Source organism: Heptranchias perlo, chromosome 35 (assembly GCF_035084215.1).
Source record: "Heptranchias perlo isolate sHepPer1 chromosome 35, sHepPer1.hap1, whole genome shotgun sequence".
Lineage (NCBI taxonomy): Eukaryota > Metazoa > Chordata > Chondrichthyes > Hexanchiformes > Hexanchidae > Heptranchias > Heptranchias perlo.
Window position 1 is genome coordinate 26,935,155 of NC_090359.1, and position 25,621 is coordinate 26,960,775.

The 25,621-nt window shown below is 49.5% G+C and overlaps 2 protein-coding genes across 2 annotated transcripts; one reads left to right on the top strand and one right to left on the bottom strand.

Moving 5' to 3' along the window:
• Positions 1–3,603: 3,603 nt before the first annotated feature.
• On the bottom strand, positions 3,604–7,413 carry LOC137302321 (foot protein 1 variant 1-like). Its single transcript, XM_067971959.1, has 2 exons — positions 7,333–7,413; positions 3,604–4,779 (listed from the first exon to the last, which is right to left on the bottom strand). Exons 1-2 carry the CDS (start codon positions 7,411–7,413, stop codon positions 3,604–3,606), a joined length of 1,257 nt encoding a protein of 418 aa, XP_067828060.1.
• Positions 7,414–7,981: 568 nt separating this feature from the next.
• Positions 7,982–24,747, top strand: LOC137302522 (monocarboxylate transporter 13-like). The gene is made up of 5 exons (XM_067972249.1): positions 7,982–8,035; positions 13,065–13,287; positions 14,213–14,356; positions 15,239–16,027; positions 21,913–24,747. Exons 2-5 carry the CDS (start codon positions 13,083–13,085, stop codon positions 22,110–22,112), a joined length of 1,338 nt encoding a protein of 445 aa, XP_067828350.1. The 5' UTR covers positions 7,982–8,035; positions 13,065–13,082; the 3' UTR covers positions 22,113–24,747.
• Positions 24,748–25,621: the final 874 nt, after the last annotated feature.

Below are 25,621 nucleotides of genomic sequence, written 5' to 3' on the forward strand. Positions count from 1 at the left end.
TTGATGTCAAGGGCAGTCACTCTCACCTCACCTCTGGAATTCAGCTCTTTTGTCCATGTTTGGACCAAGGCTGTAATGAAGTCTGGAGCCAAGTGGTCCTGGCAGAACCCAAACTGAGCATCGGTCAGCAGGTTATTGGTAAGTGCCGTTTGATAGCACTGTCAACGACACCTTCCATCACTTTGCTGATGATTGAGAGTAGACTGATGGAGCGGTAATTGGCCGGATTGGATTGGTCCTGCTTTTTGTGGACAGGACATACCTGGGCAATTTTCCACAATGTCGGGTAGATACCAGTGTTGTAGCTGTACTGGAACAGTTTGGCTAGAGGCGCGGCTAGTTCTGAAGCACAAGTCTTCAGCACTACAGCCGGGGTGTTGTCGGGGCCCATAGCCTTTGCTGTATCCAGTGCACTCAGCCGTTTCTTGATATCACGTGGAGTGAATCGAATTGGCTGAAGACTGGCTTCCGTGATGGTCGGGATATCGGGAGGAGGCCGAGATGAATCATCCACTCGGCACTTCTGGCTGAAGATGGTTGCAAACGCTTCAGCCTTGTCTTTTGTACTCACGTGCTGGACTCCGCCATCATTGAGGATGGGGATGTTTACAGAGCCTCCTCCTCCCGTTAGTTGTTTAATTGACCACCACCATTTGACACATGAGGAGATATTAGGAGAGGTGACCAAAAGCTTGGCCAAAGAGGTAGGTTTTAAGGACGATTTTAAAGGACGGAGAGGCGGAGAGATTTAGGGAGGGTGTTAAACAGCTTAGGGTCTAGACGGCTGAAGGCACGGATACCAAAGGTGGAGCGAAAGAAGTGGGGAATGCACAAGAGGCCAGAGTTGGAGGAACGCAGAGTTCTCGGAGGGTTGTTGGGCTGGAGGAGGTTTCAGAGATAGGGAGGGGCGAGGCCATGGAGGGATTTGACATGAGGATGAGAATTTTAAAATGGAGGCGTTCGGGGACTGGAAGCCAATGTAGGTCAGCAAGCACAGGGAGTGATGGGTAAACGGGACTTGGTGCGAGTTAGGATATGGGCAGCAGAGCTTTAGATGAGCTCAAGTTTATGGAGAGTGGAGGAGGGAAGCCAGCCGGGAGAACATTGGAATAATCAAGTCTGGAGGTAACAAAAGCATGGATGAAGGTTTCAGCAGCCCTCCAGGTTCAAGTATTGAGCCTGTTGGCTGGTTAATTGTAACTGGTATCAAGTTACAGACTCTTACATACAAGGGTGACTCAGGTGCAATCACTCTTCACCAGGCACTTGGAGCCACACCATGAAGACCCCACTTACCCCATTCCGTAACAGAAGGTAATCAATAGCTGCGGATAAGTGGCCAAATCCTCCCATATCTCAGCCAGCGCTGCCCCCCACAAACTCCCGCTTGAAGTTGGGCAACAGAATCTCAGAACGACTCGGACTAAATGTAAACACAGAACAGATGCTGCTCAGAGCAGAGTCTCCGAGCTCAGGAGGTGGAGAAGAACAGGTGCTGCTCAGAGCAGACTCACCGAGTTCAGGTGGTGGAGCCTGCCATCTGGTGGAGAGAGTGCAGCTCTGCTGGAAAAGTAACCTGACCCAACAACAGCTTGCATCTAAAAAAAACGAAGACTTGCATTTATACAGTGCCTTTTGCGACCTCAGGACATCCCAAAGTACTTCACAGCCAATGAAGTACTTTTTGAAGTGTTGTCACTGTTGTAGTGTGGGAAATGTGGCAACCAATTTACGCACAGCAAGATCCCACAAAGAGCAATGTGATAATGACCAGATCATCTGTTTTTTAGTGATGTTGGTAGAGGGATGAACATGGACCTTGGCACCAGCAGAACTCCCCTACACTTCTTCGAATAATGCCATGGGATCTTTTACGTCTATCTGAGAGGGCGGACGGGGCCTCGGTTTAAGGTCTCATCCGAAAGACGACACCTCCGACAATGCAGCACTGGAGTGTCAGACCAGATTTTGTGCTCAAATGTCAAAAGTGGGACTTGAACCCACAACCTTCTGACTCAGAGGCCCACTGAGCCAGAGCCACATCGAGATTCTCATGTAAAACATTTCAGAGCTCTTCAGAAAAATGGGGGGAAAGTGGGTAAATTGGGAAGTAGGGATGCGGAGGAATAGTCAGAGATGGGTTTTATGGAGATATCCGAAGGCAGGGAGATACACGCTCAGCACCAAGGCAGAGGAGAGAAGAGGATGGATGAGCAGACGCTGAACATGGATGTAAATGACAGGCTGAATATACTCCTCTCACTCCTACTTATATTCTCTGCCTGTTCAGGCGAATGCTGAGATGTCAGCCATGGCTGTACTCCTAATCTGTTATACAACCATAACTGGCTGCCTCAGTAATTCTTCGCTATAAACCATAAGCGCCTAACACTCTCTGCTGCACATACTTTGTAAGCATTATCTCTGGGTCGTCCACAGTGGGGTGGAAAACTGCAAGAGGTGAATAGAGGAGCCCTTCCTTCCCATGACAATCTGCGTGCTTTACACTGTAACCTTTACTGTTCAAATAAAGTATCTCCCTTCATGCACTTTTCAAGGTTTCTTTGTTCAGTTCGGAGTGACTATTAACAACACGGCCGACCTGCATCATCATGTCATCACTATGGACACCACAACACCGCCCTGCATCGCGCTATTGACACGGCACATTTTAGTGTTAGTGGTTAGGGTTAGGGGCTGGGTTCGGGGTAAGGATTTTTTTTTATTCGTTTAAGGGATGTGGGCGTCACTGGCGAGGCCAGCATTTATTGCCCATTCCTAATTGCCCTTGAGAAGGTGGTGGTGAGCCGCCTTCTTGAACCGCTGCAGTCCGTGTGGTGAAGGTTCTCCCACTGTGCTGTTAGGAAGGGAGTTCCAGGATTTTGACCCAACGACGATGAAGGAACGGCGATATATTTCCAAGTCGGGATGGTGTGTGACTTGGAGGGGAACGTGCAGGTGGTGTTGTTCCCACGTGCCTGCTGCCCTTGTCCTTCTAGGTGGTAGAGGTCGCGGGTTTGGGAGGTGCTGTCGAAGAAGCCTTGGCGAGTTGCTGCAGTGCATCCAGTGTTTTCAGTTAGGATTGGGGTTAAAGTTTAGGGGTAGGATTGGGATTAGTGTTTAGGGTTAGGATTGGGATTGCTGTTTAGGATTAGGATTGGGGTTAGTGTTTAGGTTTAGGATTGGGTTTAGTGGTTAGGGTTAGAAACCGCTAAAGACAACACCTTTGTCACTAGATGTGTCCATTTTCATTTCATGTTTTTTTTTACCTCTCAGGTGAGTCACAAAACTGCCTCACAAGTTGTTCATTCAAGGATCCTTCTTTCCAGCCTGAGCCCCATTTCCTCCCTTCTTTCACTTCTCTACTTTTCTCACTGAAAAAGACATCACAGTAATCAGATTTTGGGATTTTGGCACAAGACCAGTCAAATCCAGGGTTACATTCAATCATTGGGCTGGCCACAAAGGGCTTCTGACAATAACGTCACCAGGCCCCACCAGTCACCATCTGATTCCACTGTCATATCTTCACCCTTTCACCTTCACTGGAGCTGGTTTCACCACCATGACCATTCCCCATATTGAGGCGGTCCAATTCCCATTTTATAGTCTGAGTGTAAGCGGTCCTGGATTTGGTGTCACAATGTAAGTGGTCCCTGGATTTGGTCTCTCGGTGTAAGCGATCCCTGGATTTGGTCTCTCGGTGTAAGCAATCCCTGGATTTGGACTCTTAGTGTAAGCGATCCCTGGATTTGGTCTCTCGTTGTAAGCGATCCCTGGATTTGGACTCTCGGTGTAAGCAATCCCTGGATTTGGACTCTCGGTGTAAGCGATCCCTGGATTTGGACTCTCGGTGTAAGCAATCCCTGGATTTGGACTCTCGGTGTAAGCAATCCCTGGATTTGGACTCTCGGTGTAAGCGATCCCTGGATTTGGACTCTCAATGTAAGCAGTTCCTGTATTTGATTTCTCAATGTAAGCAATCCCTGGATTTGGACTCTCAGTGTAAGCGATCCCTGGATTTGGTCTCTCGGTGTAAGCGATCCCTGGATTTGGTCTCTCGGTGTAAGCAATCCCTGGATTTGGACTCTTAGTGTAAGCGATCCCTGGATTTGGTCTCTCGTTGTAAGCGATCCCTGGATTTGGACTCTCGGTGTAAGCAATCCCTGGATTTGGACTCTCGGTGTAAGCGATCCCTGGATTTGGACTCTCGGTGTAAGCAATCCCTGGATTTGGACTCTCGGTGTAAGCAATCCCTGGATTTGGACTCTCGGTGTAAGCGATCCCTGGATTTGGACTCTCAATGTAAGCAGTTCCTGTATTTGATTTCTCAATGTAAGCAATCCCTGGATTTGGACTCTCAGTGTAAGCGATCCCTGGATTTGGTCTCTCGTTGTAAGCGATCCCTGGATTTGGACTCTCGTTGTAAGCGATCCCTGGATTTGGACTCTCGGTGTAAGCGATCCCTGGATTTGGACTCTCGTTGTAAGCGATCCCTGGATTTGGACTCTCGGTGTAAGCAATCCCTGGATTTGGACTCTCGGTGTAAGCGATCCCAGGATTTGGACTCTCAATGTAAGCAGTTCCTGTATTTGATTTCTCAATGTAAGCAATCCCTGGATTTGGACTCTCAGTGTAAGCGATCCCTGGATTTGGTCTCTCGTTGTAAGCGATCCCTGGATTTGGACTCTCGTTGTAAGCGATCCCTGGATTTGGACTCTCGGTGTAAGCAATCCCTGGATTTGATCTCTCGTTGTAAGCGATCCCTGGATTTGGTCTCTGGGTAGTAAGAAGAGGGATGGGATGGGGCAAATCAGGGACCAAAAAGGAGATCTACTCACGGAGGCAGAGGGCATGGCCAAGGTGCTAAATGAGTACTTTGCATCTGTCTTTACCAAAGAAAAAGATGCTGCCAGAGCCTCAGTAAAGTAAGATATAGTTGAGATACTGGATGGGCTAAAAATTGATAAAGAGGAGGAACTAGAAAGACTAGCTGTACTTAAAGTAGATAAGTCACCCGGTCCGGTGGGATGCATCCTAGGGAAGTAAGGGTGGAAATTGGGGAGGTACTGGCCATAATCTTCCAAACATCCTTAGATACGGGAGGGTGCCAGAGGACTGGAGAATTGCAAATGTTACACCCTTGTTCAAAAAAGGGTATAAGGAAAAACCCAGCAACCACACGCCAGTTTAACCTCAGTGGTGGGGAAACTTTTAGAAACGATAATCTGGGGCAGAATTAGCAGTCACTTGAACAAGTGTGGATTGATTAGGGAAAGCCAGCACGGATTTGTTAAAGGTAAATCATGTTTTACTAACTTGATAGAGTTTATTGATGGGGTAATAGAGGGTAGATGCGGTTGATGTGGACTTTCAAAAGGCGTTTGATAAGGTGCCGCATAATAGGCTTGTCATCAAGATTGAATGGAATAAAGGGGGCAGTAGCAGCATTGATACAAAATTAGCCAAGCAACAGAAGCAGAGAGCAGTGGTGAACAGTTGTTTATCGGTCTGGAGGGAGGTGTATAGTGGTGTTCCCCAGGGATTGGTACTAGGACCATTGCTTTTCTTGATATATATTAATGTCTTGGATTTGGGTGTACAGGGCACAATTTCAAAATTTGCAGATGACACAAAACTTGGAAGTGCAATGAACTGTGAGGAGGATAGTGATAGACTTCAAGAGGATATATTCAGGCTGGTGAAATGGGCGGACACGTAGCAGATGAAATTTAACGCAAAAAAATGCGAAGTGATACATTTCGGTAGGAAGAACGAGGAGAGGCAATATAAACTAGAGGGCACAATTCTAAAAGGGGTACAGGAACAGAGAGATCTGGGAACCAAAGGTGACATGAGGAAAAAGTTTTTAAGCAGTGAGTAGTTATGATCTGGAATGCACTGCCGGGGGTATGGTGGAGGCAGACTCAATCGTGGCTTTCAAAAGGAAACTGGATAAGTACATGAAAGGAAAAAATTTGCTGGGCTATGGGGATAGGGCGGAGGAGTGGGACTAGCTGGATTGCTCTTGCATAGAGCTGGCACGGACTCAATGGGCCGAATGGCCTCCTTCCGTGCTGTAAACTTTCTATGATTCCATGATCCAGTGTAAGCAATCCCTGGATTCGGTCTCTCGATGTAAGCGATCCCTGGATTTTGTGTCTCAATGTAAGCAGTCCCTGGATTTAGTCTCAGTGTAAGCGATCCCTGGAGTTGGTCTCTCAGTGTAAGCGATCCCTGGAGTTGGTCTCTCAGTGTAAGCGATCCCTGGATTTGGTCTCTCAGTGTAAGCGATCCCTGGATTTGGTCTCTCAGTGTAAGCGTTCCCTGGATCCAGTCTCTCCGTGTAAGCAATCCTTGGATTTGGTCTCTCAGTGTAAGAGATCCCTGGATTTAGTCTCAGAGAGTAAGCTCGCTGTCACCACCTCCTCATCCCAGTCCCTTCACTCAACCAGCCTTTCATCTTTTTTCTCAGCTCTTTCGTTTTGTTCAGCCTTCGTGTTCTGCTCCTTTTTTAATGGGGGCAAGCCGGGGGAGAGCGAGACCTTCCCCGTCGAACAATCCCCGTCTCTGCTTTTCCATTTCCCTGCTCCAGCTTTTTATTACCAGATAAATCTCATGTGAAACGGTGTTTAAGTGCGGAGCCAGAGGAGCGCGACGCCCCGCTGCAGAGAGTGAGTGAAGGCGGACTGAAGAACGGGCGCGAGCCGAGCGTTCAAAACCCAACGGGAAAAGCGCGAGCGGCCGCGGAGAGCGGGAAAAAAAGCGACGCTGTGATTGGTCGGATCAGCGAGCGCGAGCGGGCGGGAAGTGTTTGGTGTTCAAAACCCAACGGGAAAAGCGCGAGCGGGCGGCGGGGGGAGGTGTGAACGGAACTCAACAGCGTTGCGGCAAGAAGCGCGGGCCCGGTAAACCCCTCAGAGCCCCGGTAATAACCGGCGTTAGAGCTCGGAATTCAGCTGTCAAGTTTAGGGGGACACTCGGGAAAATTCCGCCTCTGAGGTGAAGTCTGCCAGAGCGACTGTTATGTTTAAACATGCAGGACCAGCCCTGCCCTTGGCCCCCACTCCCGGCCAAAGTGCGCCAATTCTTTCAATCAGTAAACCGGGCTGGCCTGATCTGCACCTTCGATGGTGAACCAGCCAGTCCTCAGCATATCAAGCCCTACAGATCACATCCGCCTCCCCCCCCCCCAAATCCTCCCATCAACAGGTATAGGGGAGGCAGCACAATGATGTCGGGTTTTTATTGTATACCTCGCCCACCCTCCGATACCACGCCCACTCTCCAATGCCTCACCCGCCCTCCGATACCTCGCCCGCCCTCCAATACCTCGCCCACTCTCCGATACTTCGCCCACCCTCCAATACTTTGCCCGCCCTCCGATACTTTGCCCAAATGATCATTCTTCATCTACAGAATAACCTGCAACAAGTCGCCATGACTTCTTCGACAGCACCTCCCAAACCTGCGACCTCTGCCACCTAGAAGGTCAAGGGCAGCAGGTGCATGGGAACACCACCATCTCCAAATTCCCCTCCAAGTCACACACAATGCTGATTTAGAGATATCTCGGCCGTTCCTTCATCGTCGCTGGGTCAAAATCCTGCAACTACCGAGAACCTTCACCACACGGACTGCAGCGGTTTAAGAAGGTGGCCCACCGCCACCTTCTCAAGGGTAACTAGGGATGGGAAGGAAAAGGAGAAAATCCTTGTTGAGTGGAGGGGGCGGGGAACTGATCTGTCACACTTCTTACCCGTAATATTTTTCATTTCCCCATCATATTCCCAATGGAGATGATTTGGACACGATCCCTAACCCTAAGCCTTACTGTAGTTATTCGTTAACCAGCTCGTTCCACCCAACTTTTCCCAATTTCTTTTACCACTTGTTAGTGATTTATTCTGCTCGCCCTTTGGACAGTTTCCCTGGGCCTTGACCAAAGCACTCACGCTGACAGTATCTGTCATTGCTGCATTCCTCACTCGCAGGCTCCCTGCCTCTCAGATTTTAACTGCTCCCTGACTAATCGGTAAGTTGTTTGAACATGTTAACCGGATTTAGCTGGTCGCACTTTAGTTTCCTTTGTAAATGTGTTGTCTAGAATCCAAAACAGATACTGAAGGTGTAACACTACATTCAGAGCCTGTGCTTGGAGAGTTTTTACTCACAGTCCTTCCATTATCTCCGGTTCAGGTAATGTCAGGGCATTTGTCAATCTTGTCACAGATAATGGACGTTTAGTGATTAACTATGGCTCAGTGAGTAGCACTCTCTTGCCTCTGAGTCAGAAGGTTGTGAGTTTAAGCCCCACTTGATTTGAGCACAAAATCCAGGCCGACACTCCCAATGCCAATACTGAGGGAGCGCTGCACTGTCAGAGGTGCCATCTTTCGGATGAGACGTTAAACCAAGGCCCCATCTGCCCTCTCAGGTGGATGTAAAAGATCCCATGGCACTATTTGAACAAGAGCAGGGGAGTTCTCCCCGATGTCCTGGCCAATTTATCCCTCAACCAACACCATTAAATCAGAATATCTAGTCATTGTCACATTGCTGTTTGTGGGAGCTTGCTGTGCGCAAATTGGCTGAAGCGTTTCCTACATTACAACAGTGACTACGCTTCAAAAGACTGTAAAGCGCTTTTGGATGTCCTGAGGTCGTAAAAGACGCTATATAAATGCAAGTCTTTTTTAACAAAATACAGAAAAGCCCCTCAGTGATCTAACCTCCAGCAGTAAAAAGAAAAACTGAAATAAAAATGTAAAATGTTGGCAATACTCAGCAGGTCAGTCCGCATCTGAGAGGGAAAAGACAGGGTAATGTATAGGTGAGATTCCTCACAGGATCTCTGACAGAGCACATGTGAAGAATTTCCATTCTGCAGGGAAGAACGGGACACAGTAAAACTGTTTCAAAAATTGAGAAACGTGGGTGAGGGGCAGAAACACATAGAACAGGGCATGAAATGAGCAGGAAAGAAGAACTGAGAGACGCGGGTGGAGTAACAGCAGGAGATTGTAGGGGGGAGCGAAGGCTGAGAGAGGAGAGCAGGACAACAGAACAAGGTCCTGGAAAAGATGAGTTAGAGTAGGAGATGGGGCGAGGAGTTTATTTTCTAGCCTGTGATACCAACAATTGATAATTGAACCCATATTATCCATTTACTTCATTATGCCCAATTTGAGGCTGGCCTTCGATTGATCCGGGGCCCGTCTGAGATTGGTCAGGTCTGCTTGAGGTCAGTCTGACGCCAGTCTGGAGCTGGTCTGGAGTGAGCCTGAGGTCAGTCTGAGGCTGGTCTGAGGTCAGTCTGACTCCGGTCCGGAGCTGGTCTGAGGCTGGTCTGAGGTCAGTCTGACTCCATTCTGGAGCTGGTCTGAGGTCAGTCTGAGGCTGATCTGAGGTCAGGTTGACGCTGGTCTGGAGCTGGTCTGACGTCAGTCTGAAACTGGTCTGAAGTCAGTCTGACGCCGGTCTGGAGCTGGTCTGAGGTCAGTCTGAGGCTGATCTGAGGTCAGGTTGACGCCGGTCTGGAGCTGGTCTGAGACTGGTCTGAGGTTAGTCTGACACCGGTCTGGAGCTGCTCTGAGGTCTGTCTGAGGCTGATCTAAGAGTCTGAGGTTGGTCTGATGCTGGCCTGGGGCCATTCTGGGCTCTTCTAAGTCTACAACAAGACTTGACCTCACAATGCAAGCTGAGAGTCCAGCACAGTACTGAGGTGCCATTGTCAGAGGAGACGTTAAACCGAGGTCCCGTCTGCCTGTTCAGGTGGATGTTAAAGATCCCACGGCACTAGTAGAAGAGCAGAGAATTCTTCCGCTGTCCTGTCCAACATTCCTCCCTCACCCAACATCACTAAAAAACTGATTAACTGGTTAGTCATCTCATTGCTGTTTGTGGGACGCTGCCGACTCAGAATTGAAGCTGTGTTTAACTATCACTGCACTTAAAACAGTAATTCATCATGTGAATTGTTTTCAGACAAATCAGCAAGATGTGCTCTGTACAACTACAATTCCCGCACACAGTAAGCTGGATCCTAATGGCACTAGATATAATTTGCCCCCCTGGCTTAGAAATGTCATCCGTTGGGAGTGCGTATCGGGAATCTGGGTAGGCACTTCCAAAACCATGGGGACCACACGCCTGAAATTCCGATGTGGGCTATTCAACTGCAGAAGGCACCACAACCGAGCTCAATTCTAGGCTCAGCTGATGTCGACACACACACGCACTTTCCAGCTGAGCTCGCTGGATAGTGCTCAGGAGCAGGAAACCTGGCTGATTTCTTCCCCGTCTCTAGCCCAGGCCCAATCAGAACAATTGTAGACCCAACTTCAGCCCTAGACTGAGCTCAGCTAACTCAGCACAGAGTGGGGATGGAACCCCATACTTCAGGGTCATAGCCCCTCACCCCCATACTCCAGGGTCACAGCCCCTCACCCCATACTCCAGGATCACAGCCCCTCACCCCCATACTCCAGGATCACAGCCCCTCACCCCCATACTCCAGGGTCACAGCCCCTCACCCCATACTCCAGGGTCACAGCCCCTCACCCCATACTCCAGGGTCACAGCCCCTCAACCCTGTACTTCAGGGTCACAGCCCCTCACCCCATACTCCAGGGTCACAGCCCCTCACCCCCATACTCTAGGATCACAGCCTCTCACCCCATACTCCAGGGTCACAGCCCCTCAACCCTGTACTTCAGGGTCACAGCCCCTCACCCCATACTCCAGGGTCACAGCCCCTCACCCCATACTCCAGGGTCACAGCCCCTCACCCCCATACTCCAGGGTCACAGCCCCTCACCCCATACTCCAGGGTCACAGCCCCTCAACCCTGTACTTCAGTCAAAGCCCCCCCACCCATACTCCAGGATCACAGCCCCTCACGCCCATACTCCAGGATCACAGCCCCTCAACCCTGTACTTCAGGGTCACAGCCCCCCCACCCATACTCCAGGATCACAGCCCCTCACCCCCATACTCCAGGGTCACAGCCCCTCACGCCCATACTCCAGGATCACAGCCCCTCACCCCATACTCCAGGGTCACAGCCCCTCACCCCATACTCCAGGGTCACAGCCCCTCACCCCATACTCCAGGTTCACAGCCCCTCAACCCTGTACTTCAGGGTCACAGCCCCTCACCCCCATACTCCAGGGTCACAGCCCCACACCCCATACTCCAGGGTCACAGCCCCACACCCCATACTCCAGGGTCACAGCCCCACACCCCATACTGCAGGGTCACAGCCCCTCACCCCATACTCCAGGGTCACAGCCCCTCACCCCCATACTCCAGGGTCACAGCCCCTCACCCCCATACTCCAGGATCACAGCCCCTCACCCCATACTCCAGGGTCACAGCCCCTCACCCCATACTCCAGGGTCACAGCCCCTCACCCCATACTCCAGGGTCACAGCCCCTCAACCCTGTACTTCAGGGTCACAGCCCCTCACCCCATACTCCAGGGTCACAGCCCCTCAACCCTGTACTTCAGGGTCACAACCCCTCACCCCATACTCCAGGGTCACAGCCCCTCAACCCTGTACTTCAGGGTCACAACCCCTCACCCCATACTCCAGGGTCACAGCCCCTCAACCCTGTACTTCAGGGTCACAGCCCCTCACCCCATACTCCAGGGTCACAGCCCCTCACCCCATACTCCAGGGTCACAGCCCCTCACCTCCATACTCCAGGTTCACAGCCCCTCACCCCCATACTCCAGGGTCACAGCCCCTCACCCCATACTCCAGGGTCACAGCCCCATACCCCATACTCCAGGATCACAGCCCCTCACCCCATACTCCAGGGTCACAGCCCCTCAACCCTGTACTTCAGGGTCACAGCCCCTCACCCCATACTCCAGGGTCACAGCCCCTCAACCCTGTACTTCAGGGTCACAACCCCTCACCCCATACTCCAGGGTCACAGCCCCTCAACCCTGTACTTCAGGGTCACAACCCCTCACCCCATACTCCAGGGTCACAGCCCCTCAACCCTGTACTTCAGGGTCACAGCCCCTCACCCCATACTCCAGGGTCACAGCCCCTCACCCCATACTCCAGGGTCACAGCCCCTCACCTCCATACTCCAGGTTCACAGCCCCTCACCCCCATACTCCAGGGTCACAGCCCCTCACCCCATACTCCAGGGTCACAGCCCCATACCCCATACTCCAGGATCACAGCCCCTCACCCCATACTCCAGGGTCACAGCCCCTCAACCCTGTACTTCTGGATCACACACCCCCAACCCATACTCCAGGATCACAGCCCCTCACGCCCATACTCCAGGATCACAGCCCCTCACCCCATACTCCAGGGTCACAGCCCCTCACCCCATACTCCAGGGTCACAGCCCCTCACCCCATACTCCAGGGTCACAGCCCCTCACCCCATACTTCAGGGTCACAGCCCCACACCCCATACTCCAGGGTCACAGCCCCACACCCCATACTCCAGGGTCACAGCCCCTCACCCCATACTCCAGGGTCACAGCCCCACACCCCGTACTCCAGGGTCACAGCCCCTCACCCCATCCTCCAGGGTCACAGCCCCACACCCCATACTCCAGGTTCACAGCCCCTCACCCCATACTCCAGGTTCACAGCCCCTCACCCCATACTCCAGGGTCACAGCCCCTCAACCCTGTACTTCAGGGTCACAGCCCCTCACCCCATACTCCAGGGTCACAGCCCCTCACCCCATACTCCAGGGTCACAGCCCCACACCCCATACTCCAGGGTCACAGCCCCATACCCCATACTCCAGGGTCAACAGCCCCCAACTCCTAACTCCAGGGTCACAGCCCCCCAACCCCATAAGCCAGGTCCACAGCCCCCAACTCCTAACTCCAGGGTCACAGCCCCCTAACCCCGTACTCTAGGGTACAGCCACTCACCCCATACTCCAGAACAGGTGGTTCATTCAACCCAGCAAACCATCCAGTGATGCTTGGAGCATTTGGATGGGGAATATTAAGATGTGTTTGCTGCGATGGCTCAGAGGGGTCTCCATTTTAACCCTTTCACCTTTCTGTTGCCTCCGCAGGTCCTAGCTCAGCCTGCAATGGCCCAGGCTGTCTTCAGTGAGCTGCCAGATGGGGGCTGGGGTTGGATGGTTGTTCTGGCGGGTTTCTTGAATAACTCTCTTTTGGTGGGTGTCACCCGATCCCTTGGAGTCTTCTTCACCCACTTCACCGAATACTTCCAGGAGTCGTCCAGCCGTGTCTCCTGGATCACTTCCATCGCTATGGCAACACAACAGTTTGCGAGTAAGTCTGTTTCCTCTTTTGTTGCTCTCCAAATTTACATAATTTTTAAGAACATCTCCCAAGAGGCCTGGTGAGGCATACATAGGAACAGGAGGAGGCCATTCAGCTCCTCGAGCCTGTTCCGCCATTCAATTAGATTGTGGCTTAACTCCATCTACCCGCCTTGGTTCCCTAACCCTTAATACCCTTACCCAACAAAAATCTATCAATCTCAGTTTTGAAATTTTCATTTGACCTCCAGTCTCAACAGCTTTTTGAGGGAAGAGAGTTCCAGATTTCCACTCCCCTTTGTGTGAAGAAGTACTTCCTGACATCACCCCTGAACGGCCTAGCTCTAATTTTAATGTTATGCCCCCTTGTTCTAGATTCCCCGATCAGAGGAAATAGTTTCTCTCTATTTTTTTTTATTCAGTCACGGGATGTGGACGTCGCTGGCAAGACCAGCATTTATTGCCCATCCCTAATTGCCCCTTGAGAAGGTGGTAGTGAGCCGCCTTCTTGAACCGCTGAAGTCCGTGTGGTAAAGGTTCTCCCTATCTACCCTATCAAATCCTTTAATCATCTTCAACACCTCAATTAGATCACCCCTTAATCTTCTATACTCGAGGGAATACAGGCCCAGTCTGTGCAATCTGTCCTCATAATTTAACCCTTTTAGCCCCAGAATCATTCTGGTGAATCTGCGCTGCACCCCCTCCAAGGACAATATATCCTTCCTGAGGTGCGGTGCCCAGAACTGAACTCAGTACTCCCGATGTGATCTAACCAGAGCTTTATATAACTGTAGCATAACTTCCACCCCTTTGTATTCCAGCCCCCTTGAGATGAACGATAACATTCCATTAGCCTTATTAATTATTTTTTGTACCCGTCCGCTAGTTTTTAGTGATACAGACCAGAGTTCTCATTTTGTTTGCATTAACAGGTCCAGTGGGGAGTGTATTTGGGACGCATTATGGAGCCCGTCCAGTGGTGATGGTCGGTGGGGTTTTAGCCTCCCTGGGAATGCTTACAGCCTCGTTCGGAAAGAGTCTTCTGCACATGTACCTCTCCATGGGACTCCTGACAGGTCAGCCCAATGTATAAGGCCCTCTTTTTGATCCCTTTACCTGAGTTTATTTCTGCTCTCTGAGCTCTCTGTCAGCCCCTGCTATCGCACGCAAACCTTCAGCATCAACAGCGTGTCACGTTCAAACAAGGGGAGATGCACGAGGGACTCTGCATGGCTTATCCATCCTGGAGTATGGGCTGTGAGTGATTCATTTCTCTCCAATTATCTCCTTTGCTGCAGAGGGTGACTCTCTCGCTGGGGTACGGGCTCCATCGGCAGTGGATGTCCTCCGATCCCTGGCCATTTTTCATATGGAGCCTTGATAGTGAGCGCTGCTTGGCTATCCAACTGTGAAGGCCATCACAGCCGAACCCAACCTTGTTCCCACCACCTGTCCACTCACCATGCAACTCCAGCAATGATTTGGGGCTTGTGCAGTTCAGCTTGGGAAATGCTGTCTCCTAGGGCTGCCAACTCTGATTGGACGTATTCCTGGAGGACACGTGACATTTGATCACATGACATTTGGTCATGGAATCTTGCAACACAGAAGGAGGCCATTTGGCCCATCGTACCTGTGCCAGCTCTTTGAAAGAGTTATCCAATTAGTCCCACTCCCCCACTCTTTCCCCATCGCCCTGCAAATCTTTCCTTCTCAAGTATATATCCAATTCCCCTTTAGTAGGGGGGAAGAGTAGGGGAGAAGATGGGAATGATCAGAAAGCAGTGATTACGTGAGGCTAAGCTGGGATTTTAAATGCCTGTTGGAAGATGGGAAGACTGAGGGAGGCAAGGAGTTCCACAGTTTTGAGCTCCTGGTGAGTTAGAGTAGGAGACTATGAAATGACCACACACAGATTGAGAAAACATGCTTCACTGTTTTCTTGCTTTCCTCTCCAGGTTTTGGTTGGGCTTTGGTCTTCACCCCCACAATGGCCATGATCTCCAGATACTTCAAGAGGCGCAGAGCTTTGGCAACCGGTTTGGCGTTTACCGGAGTGGGGATCGGGTCTTTCGTCTTCTCTCCACTGTTTCAGCTCCTGATCGATGAGTATGGTTGGCGTGGGGCCCTCCAGATCCTGTCTGCAATGATGTTGAACCTCTGTGTCTGTGCGGCCCTGCTCAGACCCATCACACTCCGAGAGGACCTTCTTGTTGCCTCAAGGGGACATCCTGATGATAGAAAGAAAGGCACTGAGTGTTGGGGCAAAGTGACCTCTGCCTTTGATCTGACCCTTATCCTGCACCGTGGCTTTATGGTGTACACTTTCGCACTAACCCTGATGACCACAGGCTACTTTGTCCCCTACGTCCATCTGGTGGCCCATGGAAAGAACCTGGGATTGAGTGAATACGAGGCTGCCTTCCTGTTGTCTGTTACCGCCATCTCTGACACTGTTGCTCGTCTCTTTTCTGGTTGGGTGGCTGATCTCAAGCTGATCCGGACAATCCACATGTTATTCCTCTGGAGCGTTCTCACTGGACTCAGCCTTTTCCTCATTCCTGTGGGGCAAACGTATTCCAGTCTAATGGGGCTCGGTCTCTTCTATGGCTTCTGTGCTGGAGCCCTTGCTACACTCTTCTTCTCCACTCTCCCAGATATCGTAGGAATTGGCAGGATTCTCAATGCAACCGGGCTCTTTCTGATGCTCCTGAGCATTGGTGGACTACTTGGGCCTCCCCTATCAGGTAATAAAGGGTCTCGTTTGTTGTTTTCTTCCCGCCTGCTCTCACTTCCATCCTCTGTGGGAGCATTGCCTCGTGCTGGGGTACAGCTCCAAGGGGCTCCGTTGAACTCCGCTACCTCATCCAAGCAGCCAGTTTTCATGTGCAAGGCTGGAAGTTGGGTATCAGCAAGCCTCTCAACCAGTTGGGGCATCACAGCTAATGTCCACACACACACACACACACACACACAGAGTTCCAATAGGGATTTACTAGTTAGCAAGTAGGAGCAGTAACCCTGGCAATTTTCCCTTCCATAGCATTGCATAGAATTTTACGGCACAGAATCAGGCCATTCGACCCAACTGGTCCATGCCAGTGTTTATACGCCACACGAGCCTCCTCCCTCTTTACTTCATCTAACCCATCAGCATATCCTTCTATTCCTTTCTCCCTCTAGCTACCCCTTAAATGCTTCTATGCTATTCGCCTCAACCACTCCATGTGGTAGCAAGTTCCATATTGTCACCATTCTCTGGGTAAAGAAGTTTCTCCTGAATTCCCTATTGGATTTATTAGTGACTATCTAATATTTATGACTCCTAGTTTTGGACTCCCCCACAAGTGGAAACATCTTCCCTGGCCTAAGAGACACTGAGGCCAACTACAGCGCTCCCTCCCACTACCTGACTAAGGTGGGTTAAACCCAGTGGTTAGAACATGTAATTTTCCTGGTCAGTATGGATCAGCAATCATCCTAACCAGCTGAGCCACTGACGGAGCTGGGTTACTAGCTGCGTGTCGGAAGGCTGCGATTTACAGAAACCTCTACTTCAAATGGACCAGGTCACATCTCCTTCACCCGAGGTCCTAAATCAGAGGGCAAGGAAGATATTTTGAATTGCTAACTGATCTCCCGTGGCATTGCTCACAGGTGGCCTTGGTCCTGGGGCATTGTTGTGACATTTGGCTGCTAACCTAGCCTGTCTTTAAGGCACAGCACAAGTACTCCCTGTGGTAATTGCAGTTGCCTGTACATTTCTGAGACCAACTGAAGGTCAATAAATTACTAATAAAGACTTTCATTTATATAGCGCCTTTCACAACCTCAGGATAAAATACTTCACAGGTGTAGTCACTGTTGTAATGTAGGAAGTGCGGTAGCCAATTTGTACACAGCAAGGTCCCACAAACAGCAATGTGGTATCGACCATGTAATCTGTTTTAATGATGTTGGTTGAGGGACACCAGGGAAAACTCCCCTGGGATCTTTTACGTCCACCTGAGAGGGCAGATGGGGCCTCAGTTTAATGTCTCATCCAAAAGACGGCATCTCCGATGGTGCAGCACTCCCTCAGTACTGCACTGAAGTGTCAGCCTAGATTTTGTGCTCAAAGTCTCTGGAGTGGGGCTTGAACCCACAACCTTCTGACTCCGAGGCGAGCGTGTTACACACTAAGCCATGACTGAGGTCTTTGAATTATTTCATTGCTGTTTGTGGGATCTTGCTGTGCGCAAATTGGCTGCCGCGTTTCCTACATTACAACAGTGACTACACTTCAAAATTACTTCATTGGCTGTAAAATGCTTTGAGACGTCCTGAGATTATGAAAGACGCTATAGAAATGCAAGTCTTTCTTTTCCTACTTGTTCAGTTGTGAATTTATGAATATGAAATATGAACCAGTCAGATACAAGATGCAGAACTTGCATATAGCGAAGTGTGAGGGACAAAACTCAGGCTAGATGCAAGAATACTTTATAGATATGATTGTATTTTAATAAGGCATTGACTGTCCTCGTACAGTTGTCTCTAGCTTTATCCTGTGGTGCTCTGTTGGAGATCTTTCCTACAGTGCAGTTTTACAGGAGGTTTCTGGCTGCTGCTGAGGGTGTCTGGTGACAGAATCCTCTCAGTCCTATCGATCCCCACTTCTCGCTGTATTTAGAGTCCCTCAGGATAATATAAACCCAATGAAAAGAGTGACTGGATTCACATAATTTAAAAAAACTAAATAGAATCATACAACGCAGGAGGCCATTCAGCCCATCGTGCCTGTGCCGGCTCTTTGAAAGAGCCATCCAATTAGTTCTACTCCCCCCTGCTCTTTCCCCGTAGCCCTGCAAATTTTTCCTTTTCAAGTATTTATCCAATTTCCTTTTGAAAGTTACGATTTGAATCTGTCTTCACCACCCTTTCAGGCAGTGCATTCCAGATCAGAACAATTTGCTGCGTCAAAAAAATTCTCATCTCTCCTTCTGGTTCTTTTGGCAATTACCTTAGGTCTGTGTTCTCTGGTTACCGACCCTCCTGCCAGTGGAAACAGTCTCTCCCTCTCTACTCTATTAAAACCCCTCATAATTTTGAACACCTCAATTAAATATCCCTTTAACCTTCTCTGCTCGAAGGAGAACAATTCCAGCTTCTCCAGTCTCTCCACTAATGTCCTCTAGGGAAGGAAACCTGCCGTCCTTACCCGGCCTGGCCTATATGTGACTCCAGACCCACAGCAATGTGGTTGATTCTTAATTGCCCTCTGAAATGGCCTAGCAAGCCACTCAGTTGTAAAATCTCACTAAAAAAAGTCATAAGAATAAAACCGGACGGACCACCCGGCATCGGACCGCTAGGCACAGGACATGACAAAGGCAAACCTAGCCCAGTCGACCCTGCAAAGTCCTCCTCGCGAACATCTGGGGACTTGTGCCAAAATTGGGAGAGCTGTCCCACAGACTAGTCAAGCGACAGCCTGACATAGCCACACTCACAGAATCATACCTTTCAGCCAACGTCTCAGACTCTTCCATCACAATCCCTGAGTATGTCCTGTCCCACCGGCAGGACAGACCCACCAGAGGTGGCGGTACAGTGATATACAGTCAGGAGGGAGTGGCCCTGGGAGTCCTCAACATTGACTCCAGACCCCATGAAATCTCATGGCATCAGGTCAAACATGGGCAAGGAAACCTCCTACTGATTACCATCTACCGTCCTCCCTCAGCAGATGAATCAATCCTCCTCCATGTTGAGCATCACTTGGAGGAAGCACTGAGGGTAGCAAAGGCACAGAATGTACTCTGGGTGAGGTCTTCAATGTCCATCACCAAGAGTGGCTCGGTAGCACCACTACTGACTGAGCTGGCCGACTCCTGAAGGACATAGCTGCCAGACTGGGCCTCGGCAGGTGGTGAGCGAACCAACACGAGGGAAAAACCTACTTGACCTCGTCCTCACCAATCTACCTGTCGCAGATGCATCTGTCCATAACAGTATTGGTAGGAGTGACCACTGCAGAGTCCTCGTGGAGATGAAGTCCCATCTTCGCACTGAGGACATCATCCAACGTGTTGTGTGGCACTATCACCGTGCTAAATAGGATAGATTCAGAACAGATCTAGCAGCTCAAAACTGGGCATCCATGAGGCGCTATGGGCCAAAAGCAGCAGCAGAATTGTATTCCAGCACAATCTGTAACCTCATGGCCCAGCATACTCCTCACTCTACCATTACCAACAAGCCAGGGGATCAACCCTGGTTCAATGAGGAGTGTGGAAGAGCATGCCAGGAGCAGCACCAGGCGTACCTAAAAATTAGGTGTCAACCTGGTGAAACTACAACTCAGGACTACATGCATGATAAACAGCGAAAGAAACATGCTATAGACAGAGCTAAGCGATTCCACAACCAACGGATCAGATCAAAGCTCTGCAGTCCTGCCACATCCAGTCCTGAATGGTGGTGGACAATTAAACAACTAACGGGAGGAGGAGGCTCTGTAAACATCTCCATCCTCAATGATGGCGGAGTCCAGCACGTGAGTGCAAAAGACAAGGCTGAAGTGTTTGCAACCATCTTCAGCCAGAAGTGCTGAGTGGATGATCCATCTCAGCCTCCTCCCGATATCCCCACCATCACAGAAGCCAGTCTTCAGCCAATTCGATTTACTCCACGTGATATCAAGAAACGGCTGAGTGCACTGGATCCAGCAAAGGCTATGGGCCCCGACAGCATCCCGGCTATAGTGCTGAAGACTTGTGCTCCAGAACTAGCCGCGCCTCTAGCCAAACTGTTCCAGTACAGCTACAACACTAGCATCTACCCAACAATGTGGAAAATTGCCCAGGTATGTCCTGTCCACAAAAAGCAGGACAAATCCAATCCGGCCAATTACTACCCCATCAGCCTACTCTCAATCATCAGTAAAGTGATGGAAGGTGTCGTCGACAGTGCTATCAAGTGGCACTTACTCACCAATAACCTGCTCACCAATGCTCAGTTTGGGTTCCGCCAGGATCACTCGGCTCCAGACCTCAATACAGCCTTGGTCCAAACATGGACAAAAGAGCTGAATTCCAGAGGTGAGGTGAGAGTGACTGCCCTTGACATCAAGGCAACATTTGACCGATTGTGGCACCAAGGAGCCCTAGTAAAATTGAAGTCAATGGGAATCAGGGGGAAAACTCTTGAGTGGCTGGAGTCATACCTAGCGCAAAGGAAGATGGTCGTGGTTGTTGGAGGCCAATCATCTCAGCCCCAGGACATTGTTGCAGGAGTTGCTCAGGCCAGTGTCCTCGGCCCAACCATCTTCAGCTGCTTCATCAATGACCTTCCCTCCATCATAAGGTCAGAAACGGGGATGTTCGCTGATGATTGCACAGTGTTCAGTTGCATTCACAACCCCTCAGATAATGAAGCAGTCCGTGCCTGCAAGCAGCAAGACCTGGACAATATCCAGGCTTGGGCTGATAGGTGGCAAGTAACATTCACGCCAGACAAGTGCCAGGCAATGACCATCTCCAACAGGATAGAGTCCAACCACCTCCCCTTGACATTCAACGGCATTACCATCGCTGAATCCCCCACCATCAACATCCTGGGGGTCACCATTGACCAGAAACATAAGTGAACCAGCCACATAAATACTGTGGCTACAAGAGCAGGTCAGAGGCTGGGTATTCTGTGGCGAGTGACTCACCTCCTGACTCCCCAAAGCCTTTCCACCATTTACAAGGCACAAGTCAGGAGTGTGATGGAATACTCTCCACTTGCCTGGATGAGTGCAGCTCCAACAACACTCAAGAAACTCAACACCATCCAGGACAAAACAGCCCGCTTGATTGGCACCCCATCCACCACCCTAAACATTCACTCCCTTCACCACTGGCGCACAGTGGCTGCAGTGTGTACCATCCACAGGATGCACTGCAGCAACTCGCCAAGGCTTCTTCGACAGCACCTCCCAAACCCGCGACCTCTACCACCTAAAAGGACAAGGGCAGCAGGCACATGGGAACAACACCATCTGCACGTTCCCCTCCAAGTCACACACCATTCCAACTTGGAAATATATTGCGTTCCTTCATCGTCGCTGGGTCAAAATCCTGGAACTCCCTTCCTAACAGCACTGTAGTCCAGTTGAGGCCTAACCAGTGATTTATAAAGGTTTAGTATAACTTCCTTGCTTTTGTACTCTATGCCTCTATTTATAAAGTCCAGGATCCCATATGCTTTTTTAACAGCCTTTAGTAGGTGTGGTACTTAGCCATCAGGAGGGCATCAGTTCAATCCCTGGTTAGTCCTGAAATAATTGAGCTCAGTATCCTCAGAGGGATGGGTGCGGGGCTAGGAGCTAGGATCCTTGCCCTTGATCTCTGCCCAGTGGCTCTTTGTGCATTGTGCGCGTCAGGCAAGACCAGGATTAGGCTTGGTTATGATGGCCTCCGTGGTTCAATGGCCCGCTGATACTCATTTTCTCGGCTCACACATGAAGCATGGCCCATTTTAGGTGAAAACATATCTCAGGGACACGAGGGACAAGAGCCAGGGGAAAAAATGCGCGCAGCGGGAAAGACTAAACAGTGAATTTGGTGACTTGCTGTAATTCCGTCTCATCTCTCTCCCCATTCAGGGTTCCTGGAGGACCTGACGGGAAGTTACACCGTCTCCTTTATGACTGCAGGCGGCTTCATCCTGGCAGGATCTCTCGTCCTCCTCTTCCTTCCAAGCTTTTTCGTCTGCTCGACAACCTTTTCTGAGAGACAGACTGCCAGCACCGAGGGTAATGGAAGGGGTGAAGAGCACCCTGCTCCAGAGAATGACAAAAGCTGATCCAACAAATCTTTCGCTGGTGGGGCTGGGCCGTGGTTTGCAGGAATAATGGAACAGGAACAGTTCACTGATAGATTCCCAGCCCCACTGCAACGTCAGAAAGGTTCCCTCGATGCCCAGTTATCTCGTTTTATCCAGCGTGCTATCAGGGGCACTATAAACTGGGCCTCACCATCCCATACACTTGCAAATCAGTCAGGGTTTTATTGCCACCCCGAGACCCAAGCAGTGAAGTTTGTTTGCTGTGTATGTACTAGCAGAGATCTCCTCTGGCATTGCTCATCGTGAGTTGGAGGATACGGCAACTGAACGAATCAAATTCTGTTCTGTGAAATCAACAAAGTGTGACAGGAAGTAAGCCTGACATTTCCAGGAAGTGAGTGATAGACCCAAGATTTGTAACGTAGATCATCGTAGTGAGCAAGTACGGGGTCGGGCTCAGGTGAAATGACTCCTACAATCAAATGGCCGGCAAATTCAGCAAGGAACATGTTGAAAATCCAGTGGGAGAAAAGGCCTTTCGACCTATCTATCTCAGTCCATCCAGACTCCAGGTCTGACTATACAATCATGTCTGATTATTCCAACATAAACTCAATCCCCTGTACTCTGATTCTCTCTCTAACCTTCAATCCCATGTACTCTTAATCTCTCTGTAACCCTCAATCCCCTGTACTGATAATCTCTTTCTAACCCTCAACCCCCTGCACTGTTAATCTCTCTACTGAGACATTAAGCTGAGGCCCCATCTGCTCTCTCAGGTGGATGTAAAAGATCCCACGGCCACTATTCAAAGAAAAGCAGGGGAATTCTCCCCGGTGTCCTGGACCAATATTTATCGCTCAAGCAACATCACTAAAACAGATTATCTGGTCATTATCACATTTGTTTGTGGGATCTTGCTGTGCGCAAATTGCCTGCCACGTTTCCTACATTACAACAATGACTACATTTCAAAAGTACTTTATTGGCTGTAAAGCGCTTTGGGACGTCCTGAGGTTGTGAAAGGGGCTATATAATTGCGAGTCTTTCTTTTATCTAGACCACGTCAACTATTCCATGTCTCCGAACCTTCCTTTACATCCTGCCATAAGGAACTTTGTCAATGCCTGGAAGTCAAATTGCTTAAGTACAGGCAGTCAGGAAGCAGTGTGAGATCTTCTATTGGCAACCTCTCGAGCCTCGGGTCCCCCAGCACTTTCATCATAACTCAGTCCTTTGTCACTAAGGATGAGGCTGATTTTCACCCCTCCTCCTCCACCAAGGGGCACTGAGACTATTTGTAGCGCCCCAACTACCATCCTGGCTGAGATTGATGAACTCAGCGCAGACCGGGGAATCAGAGAATGGATGGCCCCTTTAAGACTGATCCCAACAATATGAGAGACCACCAACTACCTGTAGATGGAGCGCTGGAGCTGCCTCTCTCACCCAACAGCATAAAAAAACCATTAACAAATTTAATGTTCAACTCGGGTTTAATTGCAGAAAACTTTCTGATACTTGTGTTAGTTTAAGCAGAGGGAGAATGGTTGCCTGTCTTTGAGCTTGCTCTTGTTTTTGGAGGCTGTGATCCCTGGATTTTCTCTCCTTCCCTCAATTACCCAAGGCATAATCATAGAATGATACCACACAGAAGTACCAGCCCTAACTTTCTGCGGTGAGATTAATGCGTATTTACTGCACAAATGCAGCAATTTCTTGAAACTCACGGGGAGGTTGAGGGTGAGATGCCATTTTCGTGAGGCTAACGGCGGAGCAGCAAAATCATCCAGCAACTTGTGGCGATTCGCAACTCACGCATATCTCTTCCTCGCCACAAGCTGCTGGATGATTTATACATTAATAACGGCAAGCGCCATTAAATTCACCGTTATTTTCCCATTTAATTCTGACCTCTACTGGAGTACAAGTGCCAGCTGCCCTCTGGTACCTCCCAGACAAGGCCATTCTTTGTGGGTGAGACTCGACAGTGTGTGTCAGCAAGCTATTCCACCATCGGGGGGCATCACAGGAACGAGGGGCTAAGCCGGGGTACTGAGCCAAAGAACTGGGCACAGACTGGGGCGCTGTGCCCCTTAATTTCATTCGTAGAATCTTGAAAAATTGTTTAAACAAAGACTTTTTCGGGGCGTGAGAGAGGGAATTAAGCCCAGGTAAAGACTACAGTGCACTTTATTCAACCCTAGATCAAAGTTTCTCTTCAAAGTCTTTTCCAGTGATTTAATTTGCCCAGATTTAAGTTAATAATTGACAGAATATTCAATCAATAAAATGTACCGATTCCTAAAAACTATTTTATTAAATATTTGTATAAACCTGCTTGACCCATGGAGATGGGAGAAGTATATTTGGAATGTTACATATATAGGAACACGCACTGGTAAACATGGACTGTTACACATATAGGAACACGCACTGGTAAACATGGACTGTTACACAGATAGTAACACACACTGGTAAACATGGACTGTTACACGTATAGGAACACACACTAGTAAACATGGACTATTACACATATAGGAACACACACTGGTAAACATGGACTGTTACACGTGTCGGAACACACACTGGTAAACATGGACTGTTACACATATAGGAACACACACTGGTAAACATGGACTGTTACACATATAGGAACACACACTGGTAAACATGGACTGTTACACATATAGGAACACACACTGGTAAACATGGACTGTTACACGTATAGGAACACACACTAGTAAACATGGACTGTTACACGTGTCAGAACACACACTGGTAAACTTGGACTGTTACACATGTCAGAACACACACTGGTAAACATGGACTGTTACACATGTCGGAACACACTGGTAAACATGGACTGTTACACGTGTCGGAACACACACTGGTAAACATGGACTGTTACACGTGTCGGAACACACACTGGTAAACATGGACTGTTACACGTGTCAGAACACACACTGGTAAACGTGGACTGTTACACGTGTCGGAACACACACTGGTAAACATGGACTGTTACACGTGTCGGAACACACACTGATAAACATGGAATGTTACACGTATAGGAACACACACTGGTAACCATGGACTGTTACACGTGTAGGAACACACACTGGTAAACATGGACTGTTACACGTATAGGAACACGCACTGGTAAACATGGACTGTTACACATATAGGAACACGCACTGATAAACATGGACTGTTACACATATAGGAACACACACTGGTAAACATGGACTGTTACACGTATAGGAACACACACTGGTAAACATGGACTGTTACACATATAGGAACACGCACTGATAAACATGGACTGTTACACAGATAGGAACACACACCGGTAAACATGGACTGTTACACAGATAGGAACATATACCGGTAAACATGGACTGTTACATAGATAGGAACATATACCGGTAAACATGGACTGTTACACGCAGAGGTACATACCTGTAGGCTTGAACTGTTATACCCAGAGGAACACAGGCCAGTAGTCTCTCTCCCCAGTCATTCACTCA